This window comes from Trichomycterus rosablanca, chromosome 2 (assembly GCF_030014385.1).
Source record: "Trichomycterus rosablanca isolate fTriRos1 chromosome 2, fTriRos1.hap1, whole genome shotgun sequence".
NCBI lineage: Eukaryota > Metazoa > Chordata > Actinopteri > Siluriformes > Trichomycteridae > Trichomycterus > Trichomycterus rosablanca.
The window spans coordinates 26,073,606-26,100,879 of record NC_085989.1 but is presented as its reverse complement, the minus strand read 5'-3'; the positions used below and the strand labels follow the sequence as shown (position 1 = coordinate 26,100,879).

At 39.8% G+C, this 27,274-nt stretch overlaps 1 protein-coding gene across 1 annotated transcript in view; it reads right to left on the bottom strand.

Moving 5' to 3' along the window:
- The window catches only part of eif3hb (eukaryotic translation initiation factor 3, subunit H, b), an 86,953-nt gene that overhangs the window by 59,218 nt on the left and 461 nt on the right, over nt 1–27,274 (bottom strand). The window contains exon 2 of the mRNA XM_063013170.1: nt 7,708–7,864. Coding sequence (XP_062869240.1) covers nt 7,708–7,864 — 157 coding nt within the window. The remainder of the gene's footprint in view (nt 1–7,707; nt 7,865–27,274) is intronic.

The following is a 27,274-nucleotide window of genomic DNA, read 5'->3' as shown; positions in this document are numbered from 1 at the left end:
AATATCATCTTAGATCATCATCATTAAATATCAATTTACTACGAGTTCAAGAGAAGGTCAACAGTGCTGTCATATTACTCTGGATATCAGTTCATAAACAAACCTCATTTCTGCAGCAAAAAAAAGAGATAAAAATCAAATAAAATGACTTCGTGTTATACAGTCGATCAGTGAAAGAATAGTCTCACAGGGCCAGACTTCTACTTTGTCAAGATTAAAGTAAAGTAAATCTGTCAGGTGAGTTTGGTTTATAGGTAGGTGGAAACAGCTCATTAGAGAGGAAACTTCAAATTGTTTAGCTACACACACTGCGATTTAGGAAGCAGACAGGAAATCATTTGTGTTACGGACTAGAAGGTTGGTGATTTGAATTCCGACTTTGCCATGCAGCCACTGTTAAGCCCTTGAGCAAGGCCCTTAACACTCTCAGGTCCAGAGGCACTGTACAATGGCTGCCCCTGTGCTTTGACCACAGCTTCCAAACAAGCTGGCACATGCGGAAAAAAAACATTTCATTGCATGGTACACACAAGAAAAAGAAGAATGCCTTATAAATAATTATGTACATGTGTACAATAAAATTAGATTCTTTCTTCGCATATCCCAGCTTGTTTGGAAGCTGGGGTCAGAGCACAGGGTTAGCCATTGTACGGCACCCCTGGAGCAGAGAGGATTAAGGGCCTTTCTCAAGGGCCCAACAGTGGCTGCATGGCAGAGCTGGGATTCGAAATCTCAACCTTTTAGTTGCTAGCCCAAAGCTCTACCCACTAGGCTACCACTGTCCCCAAATATGTATATATGACAAATAAAGAAACTCCAACTGTTTCAAGTTAGTTGAACCAAAATAAATTCTGATATTTGTAAGCTATAAACTGCAGCATAACTATGCCCCTGTGTACAAAGCACAATATTTGACAAGTCTGTGTGGAGGAACTCCAATAGCCTGCACTAAGCCCTGAGCAAAACCCAATTAAACACCTTTGGGTTGGGTAGGAATGTTGCCTGCAAGACAGGCCTTATCATTCATCAGTGGCATCACAGTAACATTTGGAGGACTTGGTGCATAATAATATCTATGGTTTTAGAATGATATGTCCAACAAGCTTACAGTCTGGTGTCCACAAATTTTTGGCCATTTCCCTATGAGGTATGAGTAAGGGCCTACTTTATTCACAGACCGTGAAATGAACCTTTTCTCGTGTAATTCAAAATTTAAGGTTTGTGTTTACCGATTTAATGTTTTTTATTCACGAAGCATTCAAGTGCCTCTGGTTAATTAACGTTTACTGGTTAATTTGCACCATGAGGCACTCCTACCAATCCTACAGCAATTCAATTAGCAATCACTTAGTCAAAATGTCCAAGATGTTGAAGTCTAAATAAGCTACACACTACTCGAGTATCTGAGCTTGGAAAACTCCCAAACAATTCTGTGGACGCAATTCTAGGGGGTCAAAACACAGATGAGTATTTTCGTATGAGCCTCACACATCACTGAATTATTTAGGTTTACATTCAACCAGTAAGGTAGGCTGTGCTGTGCATTGTATTCTATCATTCATAAAATGTGGCATTTTTCTTTAAACATCTGTAAAATCTGTGATTTTTGAAAAACAAGGTCCGTGATTTTTACAGTGAATGTAGTAGGGCCCTAGGTATGAGGTATTCCCAGTGTGGTAGGTAACCAGGCAGAAGGCATCCAAAGAACCAAAAGAAAACCCACAATACACACTAAGAACATGCCTTACAGGCAGAACTAGACCAGAGGTGAAGATCAAACCAAGGTCCCCACAATCCCACACTAGTCAGTCTGTCAAAATAATGAACTGTTCATCTTTAATTAATACATTACAGGCATAGACACATTTAAATCACATCTATTTACTTTTGCATCACAGCCCGGTCTCTCAAGTGACACCGTACCTTTCTCTTTTTCCAGCCTACTTTTCCTCAGTCACAACAGCCTCAGCCCATTATATTTTTAATGATGCCCCATCACTTTGTGCTCCCCTACACGATGCACTGACTGTTCCCCTGACTACACCTGCATGCTCACATACCATAAAATCCAAGCAAACAGAGCTCATTCTTACGCTCCATCTCGCAGCTCCTCTCTCCTTTAACAAGCCCTCTTTCCATATCAGCTTCCAACCGAGTGGGTTTCCACCCTTCTCTGAACGAGCGCAATAGAAAAAAAACTTGATTTCAAATACAGGTATTTAACTGAATTGGACCGTAAATCCTCAAGCCATTTGACATTTTTCTACTTTGGTGATCATGGAATAGCTAGCAAGTGGTACACTGGGGAAATGGCATCTATGAAGATGGTGGTATTTCTGTATAGCCAGACACTATACATAGTACTTTACTGGATTAGCCACATCTGCTGGTACAGCATTACAGTTATATGCCTTTCACTTTATGCTATTATTTAAATATATGAAGCTTGTGTAGATGTTTGTCTGCATAATATTTCACATTCCCCTATTGTTTTCCTATTATTAGTTTCTTTTTTTTCTTTGAACATGTACCATTAGTCAAACTAGTCTTTTTTATGTATACATAAGTCAAAAAGTTCGTATGCAGTGTGACAGAGATTACTACCTTCTTCATCCTTTCAATAAACCACTTCAAACCATTTAGATAAAGGGCTGTAGGTGAGGTTCTACGCCTTGTTCATACCTGGATATTAATATCATCTTTATATTATATGTCCACCTTCATACAGGGTAAGAAACAAGCTCTTATAAAAAATATAATAAATAAATACTAAGTCATTAAACTTGAATAAAAACATGACAGTAGCTGGAAATATCAAAAAAGAATTCATTCTTATTGGTCAAGAGACTATATTATGAAGAGAAGAATAACTCTAAAGCTAGAATAACACAAGACTGGTTTCTTTAGAAGAACGTAAAGGAGTATGCATGGCCAAGTCAATCTCCTGACTTATTTATAAAAAAAATAAAATAAAATAAAATAAAATACAAAAAAATAAAAAAAAGAGAGAGATCCTTATATCCTTGGGGAATTGAAGACAACTTGGCTAAAGAAATAGTTTCTTCTTACTGTGTCTATGAACATAACAGAGCTGACCACTACGTGTACAGTTCTTTACACCAATCATGATGGCAAACTTCACTAATTGAGCTGGCAGAGACATTTTCTACTCAGACCCTGACTCCAGAAACACATTTTCAATGCACAAACTCTCGTAGCTGCCAATTTAACTAAGAGCATATGCCAAGCTGTAATGACAGGTCAATGCTCGAGTGTGCATGACATTATATTAAGCATTTATGCCAAGAATGAAGGCAATTATCTTAACCAACACACAGGACATGAAAAAAAGCCCTCATATAATAAATTAGGTTTAAAGTGCTTCTCAGATCTAGTCTAGACTTGTACAGTTGAATGGTTTGGGCACTTCAATAAAAGTGCTTCAAATCAAAGTGATTTGATGAAGTAGCTTGTGAAGTAGCGGCAAAGCTCAATAGTGTGTTGCAGCAGATGACGTTCAAGATTCAGGGAACAAATCTTAGAAACTGTGTGGTAAAAAAAAAAAGCTAAATAATAAATTGCTAAAACTTGTAAATAAGCATTCAATAATATTTTGTATTTCTTCCTTCAGGCCAGCTGAGGTAAATATTTTCTTCAGGATAGCATGAAGGCAGCATGAAAACCACTTCTCCCAACACTGTAAAAAACAACAATTTGCTTACATTTCCCATCTTATTGCACTACAAAAGCTCTAAATATGGTCAGAAATCAATACTTATGCGATACAGACATCCTTACAGTAACCAAGCTGGTAATATGGTGGTATGCTCGAAAATAATTGGTGTCCTGTGTTTTATGTGGCTGATCTGCATGATGCAACATTTTGTTGTTTACAGGATAAAATATCAGTAACTCGGATTGAAAAATGCCAAAACGCATCCAGAATTTTAGATCAGTAATGACCCACTGCCAGCACTATTCTCGTAAAAAATATTAGATTGCTGGCATGCTTTTAGTGTCAGCTAACTGCTGTGGAGAAAATTACACCGATTTGTATCAATTGCATTGTTTAGAATATTACATTCATAAAGAGCAATGAGCCCATTCTGAAAACATATACATTAGGCCAACATTGACCTTAAGCTTGGAAAAATGTCAAATCCAATCACATATTAATCCAGCATTTATTTACCGATAGACACTTCATGGTTAAAGGTATGCACATTCAACTTCTAACTTCTGTATTTACCTAATTTAGTCTCCCCTTTTGGTAATGAGCGCAAAATCAACCATACAAGGGATCTCATCTCAAAGAACATTTGCAGAGAATATGAGCTGTACTTATTTATTTATTAGGATTTTAATGTCATGTTTTACACACTTTGGTTACATTAATGACAGGACGTTTGTCAGGTAGTTTCTAATAACAAAACACAGTCATGGACAATTTTGTATCTTCAGTTCACCTTACTTGCATGTCTTTGTACTGTGGGAGGAAATCGGAGCTCCCGGAGGAAACCCACGTAGACCCACGTAAAACATGCAAACTTCACACAGAAAGGACCCAGACCGCTCCACCTGGGAATTGAACCCAGGACCTTCCTGCCACCGTACCGCCAGGGCTGTACTTAACAGTAAATATTTGACCTGCTGGAAATGACCTTGTAAAGTAACTGTCTTGTAACAACAGCTCAGTCATAAAGCCGAACGCAACACGAGTTCAAATACCTGGACAGCTTAGTAACGGGTTGCAACAAAGGGCAGAATGTTTGTGTGCTGGACTGGGTTTTACAAGCTTTTGAAGCAACATAAGGCCAACTTCTTAGGTTGGCTTGACATTCACAAGCAGTCACACACATTGCTTAGACAACTCTGATATGCTCAAGTGTCTAAAATGAGGTGAAATACATCAGTAGATTCTAGAGCAGTGAAAATGTGTTCTGCCTGGAGGACACTAGAGTCAAAAGGTGTGGCGTCAGCTGTTTGGTGGAGAAAGTATAATAGGGTTTCTTATGGTTCAAGCTGAGCTGCTTGGATCCAGTGAAGGGAAATTTTATGGAGGATACAACATTTCAGAAAACTGTGTGCGGGCAATTTTGTGCACATGGGGCACTGTAATGTTAAAACAGGATAAGCCATATTCCAAATTGTTGCCACAAAGCATCAAAAACGAAATGGTTTGCCAAATTTAGCACCATGAATTGTTTGCACAGAACCCTGTCCCTAATTTCAGCCTTTTTAGGCTGAATATAGACATCTAATACTTACGTTTTTTTGCATTTTTACCCTTTTTATCCTCTCTACTAATGTTGACCTCCACTCTGAATGAGGAGAGCCGTGACTAACACACAACCCCTCCGACACGTGTGGCGAGCTCATATGTGGATCAGCTTTGCGTACAGATAGACACACCCTGTCCACATTATCCCTTGTCTCTGTGCAGACACCATCCTTCAGCATGTCAGGTGGCAGAGCTGAGATTCAAACCGACGAGTTCTCAATGTCAGCTCTGGTGTGCTGGCGTGTTTTACCGATGTGCCACCTAAGCGCCCTAATACTTGCATTTTTAACGTTAGTCACATATAGTCACACACACAACCATGCTATTATATCACAGGTACAAGCTGACAACACAAGATTCAGCATGGCCCAAAGACGTAGCAGGATATCAAATCAGCGTAGTGAGTCAGCCAATAATCAGAGTGGGTCAAAAATGGAAAAACAGAACTGGTGCGTTCCACATCACACAACCTTTACCAATACCAATAAAGCACAGATAATGAGCTCAGCTCCTGACACAGGTAGCTGACACACTGTCTTTTTCTGTGCAAGAGAATCTAAGGCAGATTAGCAGGTACAAGTTCATCCTCTTTTTAATGATAATGTTTCGGAGCCTTGAACACCCTTCGGAACACCACTTTAAAAAGTACTCTAGCACAAGGGCAGCAAGAGATTTAAGCACCCTTTCTGCCTGCGTGTGCTCAGATTACAAAGAGTCTTAATCCCTCTGTCCTTTTCTTCATCTCCCACGTCCTGTCTTTGCTGCTTTTTTTGGGGGGAAAACTGTGAAGGTGATTAGGCCCACCTTTCCCCTGCAGCTCAGCAAACATATGCATATGAGGACTCTCTCCTCCACGGTGTGTGTGGGTATAAAAGATTTCTGTTAGAACTGCACTCCAGCACTCAGGCGTTTTATAATCTCACTGGTGCTTTTCTAACAGAAAACATGTTTAAACCTGCATAGCAGAACTGTCACTCAGGCAGAGAAAGAATAAAAATATATACAAATATATTTTTTTCCAGTAAACAGCCTGAAGCTGCCACAAATCTCAATGGCAAAAATGTGAAATCTTTTATATTGTGGTCAGATGAAGAAAAAATGTAAAACGATAAAGTTGGACAAGTGGAATCTACATGTACAGTGATATAGTTAGTTGCTATTTTAATTAAATTTTCCCAATAGAAAAGTAAAATTAAAGTATTTTTACATGAGTATACTGTGATTTATCTCAACATTGCAGGCTGTAGTCTGGACACCAATGGTCAGCAGGTACTCAATGTGTCCTTCCCTATATTACCGCTAGCGAAGCACTGTTCCGATACTGAGCAAATCAAATCTCATTATTAGCTAGAACTAATAGATCAGTTGGGGATTTTTTTTTTCTGATCTGCCATGTTTATGTCATAAACAGATGTTGCGTGTTAGCTTATCAGTTAGGGTACTGGACTAGTAATCGAATGGTCATTGTCTCAAGCCCAGCTGCCATTGTTGGGCCCTTGAGCAAGACCTACAACCATTAGTTGCTTGGATTGTATTCTGTCACTTGTCAATTGTAAGCTGATTTGGGTAAAAGTGTGCATTAACCGCTAAAATATCACACTCCAGGCGGTACTACTGCCCAGTCGGGCATACAAACAGTCACAACTGGCTTTGTCTGAGTGTAAGAAGGAGGGTGACGAGGTTTTACAATTGCTGCCTCTGCTGTCTGGTTGAGGCCTGCAGTAGTACGTAGTGAGGTTCTCTTTGAGACTCGCAGGTAAAAGTTTAGTTTTTAATGCCATGTCTGCCCTTGGGACATGTTTACGAGCTTGTAATATGTCTTTTTTTGCTATTCCGTTTTATTTAGTCAAGTTGTGTCTGTTGTCTATGTATGTCCATTATTTGTGTTGTTTTAGTTATGTTATTGACAGATATTTTAGGAGTGGTTTGGCTTTTGTGTTGTTGAATAGTTCTTTTAAGGTCTTTGCAGTTAGGGTCTGTTGTGGTCATAAATGATAAACTGAAGGATTAAATGTTTTATTGTATGCTGGGTTTGGCATGCTGCACAGTATGGGGCAGCTTCACCTTTTATTGGATACGTGTGTTATTTTGGTGTGTCCAGTATGGCATCTTGCGTACACTGCAATTACATTGGGAGAAATAAGGAAAGGGAAAGGAAGAAAAATGGTGCACTAAATGCCATAAAATTAAATGTACAATGATGTTAATGTACACAGACCCAGCAAGGAAACAATAAACACAATTTGTCTTAGGCTAGAGCAGAGCTGCAATAATACATTCGCCTTGGCAGCAGAAGCTTGCAGAGCAACTGCTCACTTACCAGCTACCAGCTTATCAACATGCGGGTCTCATCTCGCACAGAAAATTAGAATCCGTAAATCTGTGCAGGGCTTTAAAAAAAACATGAAATTCACCAACTCCCTTACCCTCATCAAATTCAGCATCGTCCTCGTTGTGCTGTGGGAAGGGGAAGCAGTTGGTGATCTCCAGCCGGTCGTCCACCACCAGGCCCAGCAGCACGCCCTGCACCACCTCATTGCCCTGGCCCTCCTCCTGGTAGTGTTTAATAATCTTCAGAACCACCTGCAGAGAAAAACAGCAAGAATTTATATCAACAATGCACAAACAAGTGCAAACATACTACAGACCTAATGAGCAGAAGCCCCATGACGTTCCCCTCCAACCAGACGGTTCAAATAAAAAAAGCATTGACTTTTGAAACCTATTAAAAGTTAAGTAACCTTAGCACCATCTGCAGCTATAACAGCCTCCAATCATATAGGAAAGCCTTCCATTTATTACAAAAGAGCCTTTGTGAGGACATGCACTGATGCTGAATGAAAAGACTCACAGTCAACATTCCAATTCATGCCAGAGCTGTTGGATGTGATGAAACCAGTTACCTGTCTTTACTAAATGTTGGAAGTATATAATTTATTTAAAACGCCTGTTAGAGATTGGTGTGGCTGACAAAGGTAATAAATAGGAGAGTTGGTCATCACTTTGCAGCTTTAACAGCTTGCACTCTGCTAGAATGGCTTTCTAAGTGTTTGTGTGTGGGGTGCCAGTTCATGCAGAAGAGAATGTGAGATCAGGCACTGATGTTGGACATGAGGGCCTGGCTAGCAATCTCTGGCTCGCAAAGTGTACAGACCTCAATGCCTGAAAACCTTTAGGATGAACGACAACAGTCAAGTTCTTCCACAACAAACTCACTCGACCATGCCATTATGGACCTTGCTTGTTTACTGGTTCAGTCATGCTGAAACAGAAAAGGACTTTCCACAAATTGTTCCCACCAAGTTGGAACCATACAATTGTCCAAAATATACTGGTATGCTGAAGCATTAAGATATACCTTCACTAGAACTAAGGATCCAAGGCTGACCCCTGAACAGCAACCCCATTATTATTTATAAGGATTTTAATGTCATGTTTTACACAATTTGGTTACATTCATGACAGGAGGGGTAGTTACTTATTAAACAAGATTCATCAGCTCAGGTTTTTAATGTCAAACACAGTCATGGACAATTTGGTATCTTCAATTCACCTCACTTGCATGTCTTTGGACTGTGGGAGGAAACCGAAGCTCCTGGAGAAAACCCATGCAGACGCAGGGAGAACATGCAAACTCCATGCAGAAAGGACCCAGGCCACTTCCCCTGGGAATTGAACCCAGGGCCTTCTTGCAGTAAGGCAACAGTGCTACCCACTGAGCCACCGTGCCGCTCCCCTGTAAGACCATTAAAACCCATATCATGAAGCTCCCGATCCCATTTTATGTTTGTGGCTATTTAATCCTAACACAGTAAATTGGAAGCTGAGTTTAACGGTTACACCCCTAGTATTACAGGTAAAAAGATAGTACATGTTAGAATTCTGAACACAAAGCAGCCATAACTGTTTAAGCTAAATCACATGTGAAGCAGCGACTCTGCATAACCTTTTCAAAAGATCATAGGGGATTATAAAACCCAGCTGCAGTGGTATGGGTCTCGTAGTGACAATAAGAGCACAGCCCAACCAAGCCTTCATTCTACCAACAAAGCACTATCGATCTTCTGTACCCGGGAGGCCTGCACCCGCTGCTATAATAGATTTTCTAATGTGACCACCACAGACGGCCTCATTTAAATCTTAATAAAAAATAGGCCTGAGGAATACACATTCTGATGAGGAAAAACAGGAGCCAGTGTGCAGAGACTGTGATAACAGTGGTAGGATTCACAAGGGTAGAGACAGAGAAGAGAAAAAAAAAAAAAAAAGAAAAAAAAAAAAAAAAAAAAAAAAAAAAAAAAAAAAACACCCAGAGTAATGAACCGTTTTAAAAAATATATCCTGGATCAAAGACCTTTAACATGGACCCATGCTTACAACTTTAAGAGGACCAGGATTACAAAACCACTGGACGGATCAATACAACATACACAATCCATTAATCTAACCCCCACCAGACTCCCCCTCACCTTGGGTTTGCACATAAGGGCAATTTTTCTTAGCCAAACAAGTGCTTAAACTTTGCTAGAGAGGTATCAAATGCAATTTACCTCACAAGGCCAGAAGCAGAAGACCTTATATTTGGAAATACAGCCTTGGTGACAGCAAGCAATTAGCAGGACGAAAACGAAGTACTAAAACATCTAGAGCCAAAGCCCAGTAATAGATTAACCCCCTCATCAGGGCATGTTCCTAACTTGCACCCGGTATTTCTGGACATCAACAGAACCACTATAGCCCTGATCAGGATGAAGTGCGGATGTAATAAAGTGGAATTAATGATTTTAAGGCATGCATTAATTTTAAGGCACTGATAAATAACCTGCAACATACAAAAATTGTGTTTCAAGCTTGTTTCCTGGCATTGAAATGATCTCCAACCTCACCCAAACAAAGCTGCTTCAACAGAGCCCAGCCACAAGGCTTTAAATTCAAACAGAGGTAAGAGAAGAAACTTGATTTAGATGCATGTCATTTTTTTTTTTTCAAACCATCGGATTATGGAGATTATTAATGCAGAATCGTTTAAAGGTAGAGTTGCAATGAATCACTTGTTAGATAATAACATTAGTGCAATCAACCCAGTGTAGAACATTCTACACTACCAAAAAGTATGTTTACCCTGTTCCAAACAAATGACATCTGTGGAAGTGTCTTCTTTCTTGTACCTACTTATAAAATGCATTTCTGTAATTTATTGTGATTTCTGTGGGCGGACGTAACATTTAATTGGATGGATAAAGGTTAATTCATGTTACTGTATGATTAATAGTTGCACAGTACTAAGACGAGGCAAAAACGAGACTTTTCTACTCTAACATTAGCACTGTGGAACGAAGTATATGGTGGATACTACTCATCAGTTCAGTGTGTGGATACTACTCAACAGACTCATCCAGCTCTGCTGTAAGAAGGAACGATACAGGAAATCGTTTGTACCAACAGCGATCTCACTGTATAACTCATCCCCACTGTGCTGGGACATCATCGCTCACTGAGTTAATACCAGGACTATCAGGACAGAATCATGAAGCATGTTCTGTCACTCTGTTTATGTCATTGCACATTTATGGATATTTAATGCCCAAGACACTTTTGTAATTTTTCTATCACATACTGCATATATATTTATTACCTACCAACATTGTACTGCAACACTTACTTAATATTTCTTACGTACCTTAAACCTATTTAATTAATAATTTTTAACCGAGTACTTTACTTTTTTTTTTTTTTTTTGTGTAACTTGAGCCTTTACTCATTTATTCTGATGTACCTTGAGCTGTTGTAATACCTGACTTTCCCTCTGGGATTAATAAAGTGATCTATCTATCTATCTATCTATCTATCTATCTATCTATCTATCTATCTATCTATCTATCTATCTATCTATCTATCTATCGATGAGCTCTCAGCTTAGAGTATTACTCATGCATGTCATATTGAGTCTTGTTTTTACAACCATGCAAAAAACCCTTTATTATTCCCAAGAATTCAGTGTAGTTGGCATGACATTAAGCCATTTTACCTTTAACAGGCTGAGTAAAGGAGAACACTTGGATCTGTGACCTTGCCATTCACCTTGCAGGTGGCGCACGCCTTAAAATTACACTGTTCATTTTATAGCAGAGAATAAGTTATGGTCAAGCCCATAAAAGCAATGAGAAGTGCAAAATAAGGTGCTGCTTACAGCTGAATAAAATCAAACTCTTGGGCAAATCATTTCATAAATCACCCCAAATGCCAAACGATAATAAGCTCCATTTTGGGGTTATCTAAACTGCAGCTGTTTTAAAGAATAATGAAGAGCTGTAGCACCCCAAAGATAAATTCTTGCCCATAGGTACAACAGAGTAGTGTAGAGTATCTCCAGACATTTTGGCACAGTGTGTGTGTGTGGGGGGGGGGGGGGGGGGGGGGGGGGAGTTCACAAAAAGAAGTTTTAGGAAACTTTAAGACAGGCAGAAAGCAAGTTTACTATTCTAAAGGGAAAAAAAATATCAAATATTACATTCAAGTCTCTACATTCATACAGTTATGTTCAAACTGTACTACAACAGTCTCTCTAGCAGCTGCCAAGGCATGCAGACTAGCCCAGAGATCCACAGGGAGAAATTAGTCCATGTAAACCCTCCCTGGAAAGCTTGGCAAGCATCAATAAGCTGATGAATCCATCCCATCAACTCCAAACGTAATGGATTTGCAGATGATATATATAAAAGATCCCAACCTCATGTGTTCGAGGATGAGCTTTTCGAGCACAGAACGAGCAACACGGGCTCGGCCCACCTCGAGCTGGCACGTATTCAGCGCTCTCGGCTCTGCCGTGAACCAAATGCTTGTTGTCTGATTATCAATAATTCTGACAGACTGGGAGGAAGGCACATGGGCCATTAGGAGAAGTTCCAACATAAAAAAAAACAGCATCAAGTCCACTCGAACACCAGGTCTCTGATGACCTTTACAAGTCTGGCTTTACCCAACCGTACACAGCAGCTACATGCAGCCAAACCAGAAATCATTTTTCCCCCAAACATTTTTTCAAAGCAGTATAAAAACCACCCTATTCGAAGTGGATAAATTAACATAACGTCTTTCTCTTTTCATTTATGGCTATCCCTTCAACATGTTAAGAAACAGGGTCCCACTGTGAGACATTGGCAGCATTGTAATTCATGGTCCAAACAAGCCTAGATACAAAGGTACATAGCAGCAAAATGACACCACACTACACCAAAATAAATACAGCAGTGAACACAACATATGTTCTACTATCTCATCATCATTTTGCCTAAAACTGTGTAAGCAAATCTTCAAGCTTTCTTATCAGATAGTATATTATTATAAGCTCATGTACTCTCACTTTTTGCTTACATTTTTACATTTATATTTTCAGCATTTAGCGGATGCTTTTATCCAAAGCGACTTCCAGTACTGTGACAGTATACTGTCTAAGCAATTGAGGGTTAAATACCTTGTTTAAGGGCCCAACAGTGGCGACCTGGCAGCGGTGGGGTTTAAACCAGCAACCTTTCGCTTACTAGTCCAGTACTTTAACCACTAGGCTACAACTGCCCCATCATAGTTATTAATATTTTATCATCCTATTTTCATTAACTGCTTTATCCTGTTCAGGATTTCATTTACATTTTCGGCATTTAGCAGATGCTTTTATCCAAAGCGACTTACAGTATACAGTCTAAGCAACTAAGGGTTAAGGGCCTTGCTCAATGGCCCTTAACTGTGGCAACCTGGCACATCTGGTTACACAAGATTCATCAGTTCCAGTCTTTAATGTCAAACACAGTCATGGACAATTTTGTATCTCCAATTCACCTCACTTGCACGTCTTTGGACTGTGAGAGGAAACCGGAGCTCCCGGAGGAAACCCACACAAACAACAAATTGTGGAATTTTTTTGATTTTGGTAGTGTTGGACAGCTTGGAGCCTAATTCAACATTGTTCCAAAATAAAAATAATAAATTATATAATATTTTTTTCTTTCCATCTTAAAAGTTTTGTTTTAAAAAAATGAAATTGAATGAAATGGCCAACAAGCATAGTCCTATAAGCTGGTTCATTTGACATTCCATGTCCACACTGGCTGTGTCTTTATGAAACAAGTATTTATAATTATCTAAAATTAATTAATTGAAAAAAACTAACTTAAACAAGTGATAAAATAATCATAAATTGGCATTATAGTCAAACATCAGACATTGATATGCACCACGCAGTCAATTTCATTTGTAGGGCGCTTTTTACAGTAGACATTTTCTCAAAGCAACTCCAGTTCCAAAACCCCCCTGTTGAGCAAGCCTAGGGCAACAGTGGCAAGAAAAAACTCCCCAAATATTATAAGGAAGAAAACTTGAGAGGAACAGACTCAACAGGGACTCCATCCTCCTTGGGTGGCCTGAAGGATAACTTGAATAAATTAGAATTAGATTAAATAAAAATACTAGAATGATTAAAAGTACGATTACATATCAAAAAAGTAACAAATGAAAACTATAAAGAATTTTAGTGTGTTGGCAGAATAAAGTCTGTTGGTGAGTTCTGGACAGTGTGAGTTCCATCACATCCCACAGACCAGCATTGTTGGCCTGGCTGCCTCAAACCTACAGGCTTCAAATGAAGGCGTTAAATTGTTTCTAATAGATAAAAATGCTACAAGATCAGGATTTTCCTGGAAGGATCAAGTTGTGAAAACAAGAATTTTATAATTAACCACTTGGGTCAATATGTTACTGGTTTGATGGATAAATTACGGAATTCCCTTAGTAAATTAAATCAAACATGAGCAGCTCTTCCACACAAAACAGGAAGATACATCCACGCATGATGCACTGTTCCAACAGAGGGATTAAGAGGGTTATTTTTCATATTATCCAGAAAGCTGAGGTTAAAGTTTGGCTGAAGGGGATACTTTTTCATAACTACATTTGTTATTTTATACAACAATTATGTCTTAAAGTCTTAGTATTTATGGGTTTACTTTCCCCACCATTTAATTTCATAATTGGCAGCAACACAAAACATATGTCGCTGAATTTAGGATATTTTTATTTCTTTTTAAGCCAACAGTAAACTGTTATTACAAAGTAACACAAATTATGCAGTACCTTGAATATTATACAGTACTTTGTACCTTTGCCCAAAATTTTAAAAGAATTTAAAATTTAAATCAACATTTGCCACTGTTGTAGCTCCAGATCACAATGAGTAATTCAGAGTGACGATTAGTCCAGTTTTCCTAGAAATTTGACATGTTGAGTCAAATCAAGTCAAATTTATTTGTACAGCACTTTTTAGAGAAGACATTGTCTCAAAGCAACTTTACACAATCCAGGACTGACAGACCAAAAACCCCTGCTGAGCAAGCCGAGGGTGACAGTGACAAGTAGAAACTCCCGTAAAATTACAGGAAGAAACCACTTCGCTTTCATAGCTACCAGTTTCACAGATCACATGCAGCATGTTCTCCATTTTCCAGTTATTCTCTAGAAATTCTGCAAGTAATCTTATACAATGTATAATGTTTAAGCAGATACACATTTCGAATTAAACTTCTGTCCTCAGTGGTAGAAAAAAAAATTGTTACAATATTTTGGTCTGCTGCTGTTGAGAAAAAACACAAATGGTTGTCATGGTAACCAATATTTTTAAGAAGTTAAATTTCTTTGTTGTACAAGAATTTTGAAAGTTGATCAACATCTGGGGCAGTTATGGGCAAAGGTACAGAAGTAAAAAATTTTTGATTATTTTGCAGGTAAGATCACCACACATAGTTAGCTGATGGTGGGAGCATCATGATATGGAGCTGCTTCTCTGCTAGCATCACACGTAATCAAAGAAAACATTAATAGATTGATGCAAGATTCTCATTTTTAATTCTCATTACTGTCTCATTACAATAAAGCATAATGCTGTAACTAGCTAAACATTTTTGACAGTAGCTATCTAAAGGCAACAAGGTACATTTGTGGTAAGTGAAAATCTTTCCTTTTATTAAATCCACATGAATGTAAACCAGTCCTGAAGACTGCATGTTACTGCGGCAGCATGAAGAGACCCGGTCTGAACTTCCAGTTGTGTTTGTATGGACACACTAGACCACTGCACTAGCCGGAGACCCCAAAATGCAGCATATTTAAAAACTCTTACATTCTCCTAAAAACATTATCCATCCCATTAATAATTTTACCAACTGAAAACACAGCACGAGGTGATTGAGTCAATTAATAAAGGAGTCAAACCAGCACCTGAAATTCCTCCACTGCACATACAAAAAAATTTACACTATTCTCTCTCGACGTGTTTAATGTCACATCATGTGACATGTCACAGGTTTGGTTAGGTTGGATTCCTACGGTTTGTATTGTGTTCATACCTGAAACGAATCGCATCAGAATTCATTTAGAAACATACCAAGACCCCCCCACTCAAGCACTCTCAGTCCACTTATCTGGTGCACACCAGAACTCAAAAGGAAGCGCTCATGCTTACTGTAACGAACCGCACTAACAGAGCAAAAAGCAGGATTCATTTTAATCAACCAAAGCTGGCAAAAGCCTGAGCAACGACAGGTCAGAAATGTTTGTCGTCACAGGAATCCGTAAGCACAGAAAGTCTCAAGTTCATGTCAGTAACACTCCAGGGATCACTGAAGATCTGCAGCTTACTACGACTGGGAAACTTGGCCCTTTTATGTAGTTCATTCACTGATGAAATTGGGTGGATTTGAAATGCACTAGGATTTTTTTAGACTGCTAAACAAGTGATACATGAATAGCAGCATTGTCAGGGTTTCACTTAACAGTAAATAAGCATAACATTCTGTAAATGTAAAAAATTTAAAAACAGTAAACATAAAAAAATCCTTTGATGAAAAGTTAAGACTAAACAGGTATTAAAAAATGTATTACAAATGATTTGCAAAGTGGTCTTTTGTAGGAACGGTTAATTAAGAATTCTTTACATAACAGCACATAACTGAGGCTGTCATTTAACCTCAAACAAGTACACAGTTTCTCTGGAAACATGGTGAATCAAAAAAGCAAACAGGAAAATTGTTGACAAGGCAGCTTGTCAACCAGTTCCCAATTAATAAAACCTTTGCTCTTTTTTCACTGCATGGTACCCTGAAAAAGGTACGTTTTTAAATCCTTGATCCTACATTTAGTGGTGGTTTCCACTGCAAAGTATTCAGTACTGTACCCAGGTACCCTGCGCTTAATGTGGTTACCCTTTATGACAATGGAAGCAAGCGTGCTGTCCAGGGACCAAGTAAAACAGATTTGACTTAAAAACAGTCATGAGCCGCTCAGGTGGCGCAGCGGTAAAAAGAAACGCGCTGCAACCAGGGCTGGATTCTGAGAGCGTGGTATCGAATCCAGCCTTGCTTTACTGGTTCGAAGCTGAGTGGCTATATGAGCAACGATTGGCCGGTTGCTCATGTGGGGGGTGGGACAAAGAACCGGATGTGGGTCTCTCTCTGTCAGAATGCGATTGCGTTCTCTGCCGGCTGATTGGAGGCGCTTACACAGAGATGGGAGAGGGTGCCCTTAGGGTGTGTCTCTCCGCATGCAACGCTAGGTGGCGCCAAACTCGTCAATGTGTGGGTGGCAAAGATGCATCTGGCTGCTGCTCGTGTTTCGGAGGGGATACGGGTTAGCTTCAATCACCTCCGTCAGGGCAGGGTTCGGCATAGACAGAGAGGAAGCATGATGCTAATTGAACAATTGGATGTGCTAAAAGGGGAGAAAAAGGGGTAAAAATTAAAAAAAAAATTAAAAAAAATTAAAAACATTAAAAAGAGAAAAACTTAAGCAAATAAGAAAATTAAAAAGCACAACAACTGCAGTGGGGCAAATTTCAAAGTTGCTCTGTTGTTTAATAGCTACTGCTAGTGTTTACAGCTACTGTGGCATGTTTGCTCCTAGCAGTTGGTGGAGAATGTCATCACAGCCTCACCTTAAGCAAAACCATCCTACTTCCCTGCATAACCTTGTGCAATTGGGAACAGACTTCAGTACATTAATAAAAGTCTGGAGAGTTCTGGATTTGGATGTGCATAGTATTGTAATGTATGTTGGTCACAGTGCAGTGGAAAAGGGGCTTTTGTGTACAAACAGACCTTGAGGTGGCACCCCAAATTTATTCCAAATAGCAGCATAGCATTCATGAAACTGACAAAATCTGATCTGTTTTTTTTTAGCTCACAAGTTAGACATACTAAATAAAACTGAGACAATGCTAAATTTTGAACTTTATCAGAACTGCAGATGGTTCATCTATTATTTCTGTAGCGGCTGCATCTATTTTATTAACAAATAATGCAAGGCTGCACTTGTGAATTTGTTGGGGGAGCATTCATTCACAAAACAGCACAGGATAATGGGAGGAAGGGGCTTAGGTGGGTCTATTACTAAACGAACAATGCCTAGCATGTGACAACAGCTCAGCCAGTTATCCTCTGGTGGATTATGGATCAAACATTAAATGTACAGAACACCATTACATTTTAAGAGTTGTGATGAATTTATTTCACTAGACCCATCACTACCGGGAGACCATGTAACAGACTAACATCTAAATGTGCTGTAAGACTGATACCCTGCCCCACTTTATCTACCCTTGCTCGAATGCATCTTTCTTCGACGTGTCCCTCCATAAAGCCATCAATCACTTTCACTGATGCTTCAGAAGTGCTGTTAGCTTAAGTTAATTAAGTCCTTGTTCTACACTTTCAACACCCTTTACATGCTATTGTTATATTTGATTTTAGAAAAAAAAAATGCAGTTCAACCACATCTTTTTTTTTTTAATCTATTTTTTCCCCACTTTTTTCCCCCAATTTTTCTTCCCTATTGTAGTCGTGTCCAATTACCCTGATTGCGTCCTCTATACTAGTTCGACCCTTCACTGCTGACTGAGGACGCCTCTCAACTGACTTGCGCCCCCTCCGGTACGCAATCAGTACAGACGGCATTTTTCACCTGCACGAGTCGAGTTCATACACTAATGGACGCTGTGTACGGAGGGTCACACCCCCATCAGCATTATTCCTCAGCCCTGTGCGATGCATTCAGAACCCCAACTCTGGTGCACTAGCGTACTTTACCGCTGCGCCACCTGAGCGGCCAGTTCAACCACATCTTGTACTCAGAAGTTGTACGTGGGTATAGAGGAAAACTGAAATTAAAATTTCGGGGCAGATATTAAATATGACCTTGTTAATTAATATAGCAACAGTGAATTCAAATATCCTTAAAATCATTACATCGCTTTTACATTCATTGAACCATTAAACCACTGTATACACATGATTCAAATTGGAATAAAATAAATACAGTAGATATATTTAACTGAGCAAATTTAGTTGTTTGCCTCTGACTTTGATCAGGTTCATAAGTTTACCAATAAGCAAAAACCAGGTTTGAAAATAGCAGATGTTAAATCTGAATAAACTGTCATCCTATATGAAATCCGCAATCTCCCTAATATAGACAAAACGTTTTCTGTATTAAGCCAAATGAAACTCATATGGCACATAATTCAGCAATCTAAATTATTAATGAGGTCATTTGATTGTGCGAGACTTTTAACTGCACCGTTTAGCATTTGATTGACCCAGGAGGCCAGAGTTTCTCCTCTTTGCTCATCATTGTGACCCACACACCTCTAACACAGTTAACACAGGGTCTCTGATGGTCTGCAGAAAAACATAAACAGCTGGCTTTCTAATGAGCTGCAGAGTAAATGGTCATCACCTGTTAGCACATTCACCACGTTCTAATTCAACACCAGCATTTCTCTTTTAGATCGTAATAGATTTCTCACCTTTTTCACTTAACAGTGCAAGATTCAAGTGTATAAATACAAGATTGTTGTAAAAATGGTCTACGATGTGTCATTTTGACACTTGTATTAGTGACAAGCAATCTGTGTATCAGACGTGCATGTACCTTCCATAATATGTTTCACCTGCATGACCACAGAATTAAATTTACTTTTTAACCTAATTAAAACTCACCAAAATACACTCGGGTTACTGTCAACATGCATGAGGGCCAACATTTGTTTTACCACCATATGTGGTGAAAATGAGCTAAACAGGCAATAAAACTGGCCTATTGTGGTAAAATACGCTAGCACACCAGAGCTGGGATTTTAAATACATCGTATCGAATCTCAGCTCTGCCATCCGGCTGGGCGGCTATATGAACAACGTTTGGCGGCTGTTCATCCAGGTAGGAAGCCGGATAGGGCCCTCATAACTGATGCAATTCTGACCTCTGCTGGTTGGTTGATGGCATCTGCACAGAGTAGAGGAATAATGCTGATCAGGGTGTGGCTCTCTATGCTCAAGGCTGATCTGCATATAAAACTCGCCTCATGCAGTTGGCTACAGCTCACGTGTTGGAGAAGACGTGTGTCAGTTCGCTCTCCTCAATCAGGGGCGGGGGTCAGCACCAGTAGAGAGGAAGCATAACGCAAATTGGGAGAAAAAATTGTCCAAAAAAAAAAAAAAAAAAAAAAAAAAAAAAAACCTGGCCTATTGGTCCAACACGCCATTATTTATTTATTCAGGGATTTAACTCCACACCTTGGTTACGTTCATGGCAAGACAGGTTTGTAAATCACATTTAATGAATCATACTACGGTCTTGTTTAGGACCTTCAGCACACCTTTATAAACACCTTTAAAAAAGTCCAAGGAACAACACCTTTTTCCACTATAAGAAGCTGCTACACAGAATAAAACGCTCTGTGGAACATAATAGTAGTATTATAACAGCTTATACAGTGCATATTTCAGACATGCTTGACTAATCTAATCCTGCTGTTTAAAATGACAAGCTTATGACTATAAATCAGAAGCAAAACGGCTCTGCCCAGACAGATCTTCAGTGGAACCAGTCTGCCCCCTGCTGCTGCATTACTCAAACTGCACAGGTTTAAGATGTCACTTTACATTAATCTGCAAACACATCATTACACATTCCACTGTGTAACTGGACCTTGGACCGTTCGACTTTCAATTTCCCAACAAACGAGGGAATGTAACTGCTGCCTGCAGACGATTATTATTATTCAACCACAATGTGCAGGAAGCAATGGAAGAAGGTGGCCTGGTCTGATGAATCATGTTTTCTTTTACATCACCTGGATGGCCGGGTGCGTCGCTGACCTGGGGAACACATGGCACCAGGATGCACTATGGGAAAAAGGCAACCCGGCGGAGGCAGTGTGATGCTTTGGGCAATGTTCTGCTGGGAAACCTTGGGTCCTGCCATCCATGTGGATGTTACTTTGACACGTACCACCTACCTAAGCATTGTTGCAGACCATGTACACACTTTCATGGAAACGGTATTCCCTGATGGCTGTGGCCTCTTTCAGCAGGATAATGCGCCCTGCCACAAAGCAAAAATGGTTCAGGAATGGTTCGAGGAGCAGAACAACGAGTTTGAGGTGTTGACTTGGCCTTAAAATTACACAGATCTCAATCCAGTCGAACATCTGTGGGATGTGCTGGACAAACAAATCCGATCCAATGAGGCCTCACCTCACAACTTACAGGAGTTAAAGGATCTGCTGCCAACATCTTGGTGCCAGATACCACAGCAGACCTTCAGGGGTCTAGTGGAGTCCATGCCTAGACAGGTCAGGGCTGTTTTGGCAGTGGATACACACACATTTACATGGATGCTAGGTTCACAACTATATGGCGTTGTGAACATATCAAATCCATAGCGTATATACTAAAACAAAAGAACAAATGACATGTTAGCCACTGGTTTGGAGTATTTATCTCCTTCTAATCTTCATCTACATTGCTCGATCACCAAGGCAGTTTAGCAGATGGAGGATTCAGCCCGAGTGAACGTCAATGCTCTTTAATAAAAGAGGAACTATGAACCGTGTGGTAGGTGCTTGAGAAAAGTGAGCACTTTGAGGAGTGACAGCAGCTGGAACACAGCTGCAGAGCTGACAGCACCACAAACAGCATCACTGACTTGCTGCACAGCTAACATCTGCCAGTCTCTGCTGCACATACTCATAACAGCTATTTTCTATAGCATCCTCTGCTATTGAAAAGCTTACGCAATTGCTGGAGAAGCTCCAAAAAACAAGCTGCATCAAGCATGCATCAGATAAACATACTAAAACAGTTACCCGAACACAAATAAGATTAGACCTGGTTCAAAGATTCATCAGTTACTACTTTCACCTGATTGAACATTCTACATACCCTGGACAAAGTGCCAACCCACCCCAGACAACACCAATCATTGTTTACTCAGATCAAGGGGAATTTGAAGTAGCCAATTTTCCTACTGACATGTTTTGGAAGTGGATGGCAACGAGAGTTGTTCAAACAAAGTTACACAAACACAGTAAGACTTATTTTGGGGTTAAAGGCACAAGTTCCATCAAGGTTTACAGGTAAGGTCACAAGATTAGATTAGACAATTGTAGGGGTAGCACTGTCGCCTCACGGCAACTCCTGGGTTTGATTCCCAGGTGGGGCGGTCTGGGTTCTTTCTGTGTGGAGTTTGTCCCACAGTCCAAAGACATGCAAGTGAGGTGAATTGAAGACACTAAATTGTCCATGACCGTGTTCGATATAACCTTGTGAACTGATGAACCTCATGTAATGAGTAACTACCGTTCGTGTCCTTAATGTAACCAAAGTGTAAAACATGACGTTCAAATCCTAATAAACAAATAAGCAGGTATGTTTGTATGGCTGCTGTCAGTAAGACTTCTATTACTGTCCCAAAAAACTGTCAGCTGAAGCACTGGCTCTCAAGAGCATCGAGTCTGCTGCAGAGCACAGGTATTACAGCTGTTGTGCTAAAAAAAAAAAGCCTGTTTAACACTGTTACTGTTGAGGATGAGGGAAAGGATGAATGATTATTCTGCAGAAACACACACACATAAATCATCCCAGTTTTAGAAGAAAAAACTGCTTCATGCTCTGTGTACACAGCTATGAGTGAGTGACTTTCAGTGCCAAAACTTATCCATAAAACAAAGTAGCAAGGGACTGAGCAGTGTGTTCCAAGCCTGTCTAATAAATGATGCTACAACTGTCCTCTGGTGTATCGAAAGAAGGCAAACATCTAGGATTTTAAGAGAAAAAAAATGAGAACTAGAACCGAAGCAGCTGTGATAAAGTACACCGCATGATTCGAATCCAAAACCATGGGCATTAATAAGGAGTACATCTATGGGAATTTGAGCCCATATAGCCAAAAGAGCATTTGTATAGACAAGCACTAATAAACCAAAAGACATTTATCTGGATTCATGTCAGGAATAGATGCAGGTTACTGGAGTTTCTTCACATCTTCATCATTAAATGAGTGGCCGCTGGCTTGCAGGTGGATGTAAATCACGGAGTCCTGGCCAGAAGAGGTTGATCTATGTTGTGTACCTGGATTATTGAGCATGCATCAACAGATTCAAACTATAATGTTTAAAGCATGTCATTACAGAGCTCAGGGACAGGGAGCACAGGGAGCACTGTTGCCTCACAATGAAAAGGTCCTGGGTTCAATCCCTAGGTGTAGCAGTTTAGGTTTTATCTGTGTGAAGTTTGCATGTGGGTTTTCCTCCGGGAGCTCCCACAGTGCAAAGACATGCAAGTGAGCTGAATTGGAGATACAAAATTGCCAGTGTTGGTGTTTGATATTGAACTTAAACTGATGAATCTCATGTAACCAGTAATAACCACCTGTCCTGTCATGAATGTAACCAAAAGTTGAAAACATGACATTAACATCCTAATAATTAAATTGTCCACAGGGGCACAGTCCTAGCCAAATCTGATGGCACAAAGTTAGAAATATATTTTTTCATATATTTGATCTCTGAACTTAATAAGGTGGGGTGTCCACATTCCTTCTATTTAGTGTATAATGGTGTAAAAAGCAAGCAAGACAATCAACTGGAAAATAGTAAGAAACCATCCAACCTGCTCCAGACAGAAAGTACAAGGAACACAGAGACATACTGCTGATGACTGCTGCCTGATGCAACTTTGCTTGCATAAATCTTTCATTATGGTTTTACTCAAACATCTAAACATGTGCACTGCTAACAAAAATGAAAAAGCTAAATAAACAGTTCTACAATACAACTGCTTCTACATTAAATTTAAGTACTACATATTTAAATATACAGTACATCAGGGATCTCACAATCGAACACAAAGTATTAATATCAAGATATACTGTATGTATATATATATATATATATTTATATATATTTTTTTTTTTTTTAACTGTTGCAGAAATTGCTAACAGGGACTTATTTTTACAACCCCAAATCAGAAAAGGTAGGGACAGTATGGACAATGCAAATAAAAAATAGCCTTTATTAAATTTACTTTTGGCAGACAATATGAAACCAAAATATCTTATTTTTTGTCTGGTCAACATTATTTCATTTGTTAATATACACCCCATTCTGCATTTCAGGCCTGCAAAACTTTACAAAAAAGGTTGGGATGGGGGTAATTTAAGTTGGAAGGGATTTGCATATTTATCCCTCTACAGTGCATAATATCATTAAATAATTCATTAAGGGCAGGGGTACAAGCTAAATACCTGTGATATCTGATCTTCAGACAGCACTGCATAAAGAACAGTCAATTATCAGTACAGTTTAGTTGTGCTGTGACCTAGTATTCTAGTGCTAAGTATCTTGCAACTTAAAATGTAGGGGGTCCAGGGTTTTGGGGTAAGCAGACTCAGCAGTGCCACCGACCTGGTTGGGCTTTTTACAGACACAGCTGCCTCTGAGTAAGGGAAGGTCAGACTGGTAGTCACTTTTCTTGCTGCTGGTTGTATTGTGTATAAACCATCTTTAAACTGTCTGTAAAGCAAGAGTTCTCAGTCCATGAGCCCTTATTAGCCTGTACCTCTGTACTCTGAATCACTGAAAAGTAACTTAACATGTAGTTAGTGGAAATGCATGAAATTTCATACATCTGTTTTGGAATCAGCAAAGACTAAGATGCCATGTATCAACAATCTTTTTAAGTTTAATGACAAATACATTTAGAGACCAGCTGGCTGTAAATTCAGAAATACATCTGGCAGTAGCAGTAATGTAAGATTACAGTGCTCGATACATCAAATCTCTGTGATACATGGAATACTGGGACCATACTCTAGGTGGCATAAAGTAATGGGCAGTGTTCTATGACATTTTACAAATTCTATTTTTGCATTTTTCCATTTGTCCCCAATCTACTTATTTCTCTCCTCCACCCTTTCCCTGACCAAGAGGGGTCATATCTTACACACACCCTCTCCAACATGTGTGCCATTGCCAACTGCTTTTTTACCTGCCAGAGATGAGTTTACTCCGACACCAATATCACGTATGGTGAGACGCACAATGCTCTGCTTTATTCGCCAGCTCTCAGTAGGCACCTTCCACCATTCAGCTTAGGCCACATTCGCAGCAGAAACGAGGAATCCTTTCAACCCACCATTCCATAGTCAAGTGTCTGTGTGGGTGCCTGGCCGGTCAATAGCACAGCTGAGATTCGGATGCGCCACTGCACCACCCAAGCACCCCTCCGCTGGCATTCATGACGTTATACCAACGACACCAAAGCAAGCTGGAAGCGTAGATATACAGTGTATCACAAAAGTGAGTACACCCCTCACATTTCTGCAAATATTTCATTATATCTTTTCATGGGACAACACTATAGACATGAAACTTGGATATAACTTAGAGTAGTCAGTGTACAGCTTGTATAGCAGTGTAGATTTACTGTCTTCTGAAAATAACTCAACACACAGCCATTAATGTCTAAATAGCTGGCAACATAAGTGAGTACACCCCACAGTGAACACGTCCAAATTGTGCCCAAATGTGTTGTTGTCCCTCCCTGGTGTCATGTGTCAAGGTCCCAGGTGTAAATGGGGAGCAGGGCTGTTAAATTTGGTGTTTTGGGTACAATTTTCTCATACTGGCCACTGGATATTCAACATGGCACCTCATGGCAAAGAACTCTCTGAGGATGTGAGAAATAGAATTGTTGCTCTCCACAAAGATGGCCTGGGCTATAAGAAGATTGCTAACACCCTGAAACTGAGCTACAGCATGGTGGCCAAGGTCATACAGCGGTTTTCCAGGACAGGTTCCACTCAGAACAGGCTTCGCCAGAGTCGACCAAAGAAGTTGAGTCCACGTGTTCGGCGTCATATCCAGAGGTTGGCTTTAAAAAATAGACACATGAGTGCTGCCAGCATTGCTGCAGAGGTTGAAGACGTGGGAGGTCAGCCTGTCAGTGCTCAGACCATACGCCGCACACTGCATCAACTCGGTCTGCATGGTCGTCATCCCAGAAGGAAGCTGACGCACAAGAAAGCCAGCAAACAGTTTGCTGAAAACAAGCAGTCCAAGAACATGGATTACTGGAATGCCCTGTGGTCTGACGAGACCAATATAAACTTGTTTGGCTCAGATGGTGTCCAGCATGTGTGGCGGCGCCCTGGTGAGAAGTACCAAGAAACCGGATCTTGCCTACAGTCAAGCATGGTGGTGGTAGCATCATGGTCTTGGGCTGCATGAGTGTTGCTGGCACTGGGGAGCTGCAGTTCATTGAGGGAAACATGAATTCCAACATGTACTGTGACATTCTGAAACAGAGCATGATCCCCTCCCTTCGAAAACTGGGCCTCATGGCAGTTTTCCAACAGGATAACGACCCCAAACACAACCTCCAAGATGACAACTGCCTTGCTGAGGAAGCTGAAGGTAAAGGTGATGGACTAAACCCAATTGAGCACCTGTGGCGCATCCTCAAGTGGAAGGTGGAGGAGTTCAAGGTGTCTAACATCCACCAGCTCCGTGATGTCATCATGGAGGAGTGGAAGAGGATTCCAGTAGCAACCTGTGCAGCTCTGGTGAACTCCATGCCCAGGAGGGTTAAGGCAGTGCTGGATAATAATGGTGGTCACACAAAATATTGACACTTTGGGCACAATTTGGACATGTTCACTGTGGGGTGTACTCACTTATGTTGCCAGCCATTTAGACATTAATGGCTGTGTGTTGAGTTATTTTCAGAAGACAGTAAATCTACACTGCTATACAAGTTGTACACTGACTACTCTAAGTTATATCCAAGTTTTATTTCTATAGTGTTGTCCCATGAAAAGATATAATAAAATATTTGCAGACATGTGAGGGGTGTACTCACTTTTGTGATACACTGTATAAACGCATCCACATTTCTACAACAAACCTGTGATCAAGCTGTATAATCAGTGGAGTCATACCTCAGTATAACGGTGCACTTCATCAGTGGTGACGGACACTGCAAACGTTGTTTTATTTGTTAAAAGGAAAGCTAACGGTAATTGTATAATGTTTAAATATTATATTAATAATAAACATTGTATACATTGCACCTGTTTCACACGTACTGATTCCATCATATATTGCTTCATTTTTTGGGGCCAAGCAAAGCTTATAGTACTCAAAACCTCAATTATATACATGGTGAAAGGAAAATGTTTTATATTCTATGTACCTATGACAACAAAATCAGCCACAGACATATAAAAAGTCCCAGTCATAAAATAAAACATACCGTGAAAGTCAGAATCTTAAAAAATACCGTGATACTAATCTTTGGTCATACCGCCCAGCCCTAATATTATATATTTTACCAAATAATCTTTATAGAACGCAGAATGACATCTGGTAATTAATGTCTGGTTTTCTTATTACGACATTTATACTTATAGATGTGGTACTTAAGCTCAATACTTTATCCATGAATCGATTCAGTGAATCTGAACACGGTTCTCTGTTTTAAACGCTTCTTTGTTATCTAGAGAAGCCAGTGGACCTGTGCATTATGAGGCCAGTTAGGAAGTGATGTCAAAGTGATGGTTGGTGTCATGTTATAGTAAAAGTGTTTACATTTAAACAAAGCATGGACTTTAACA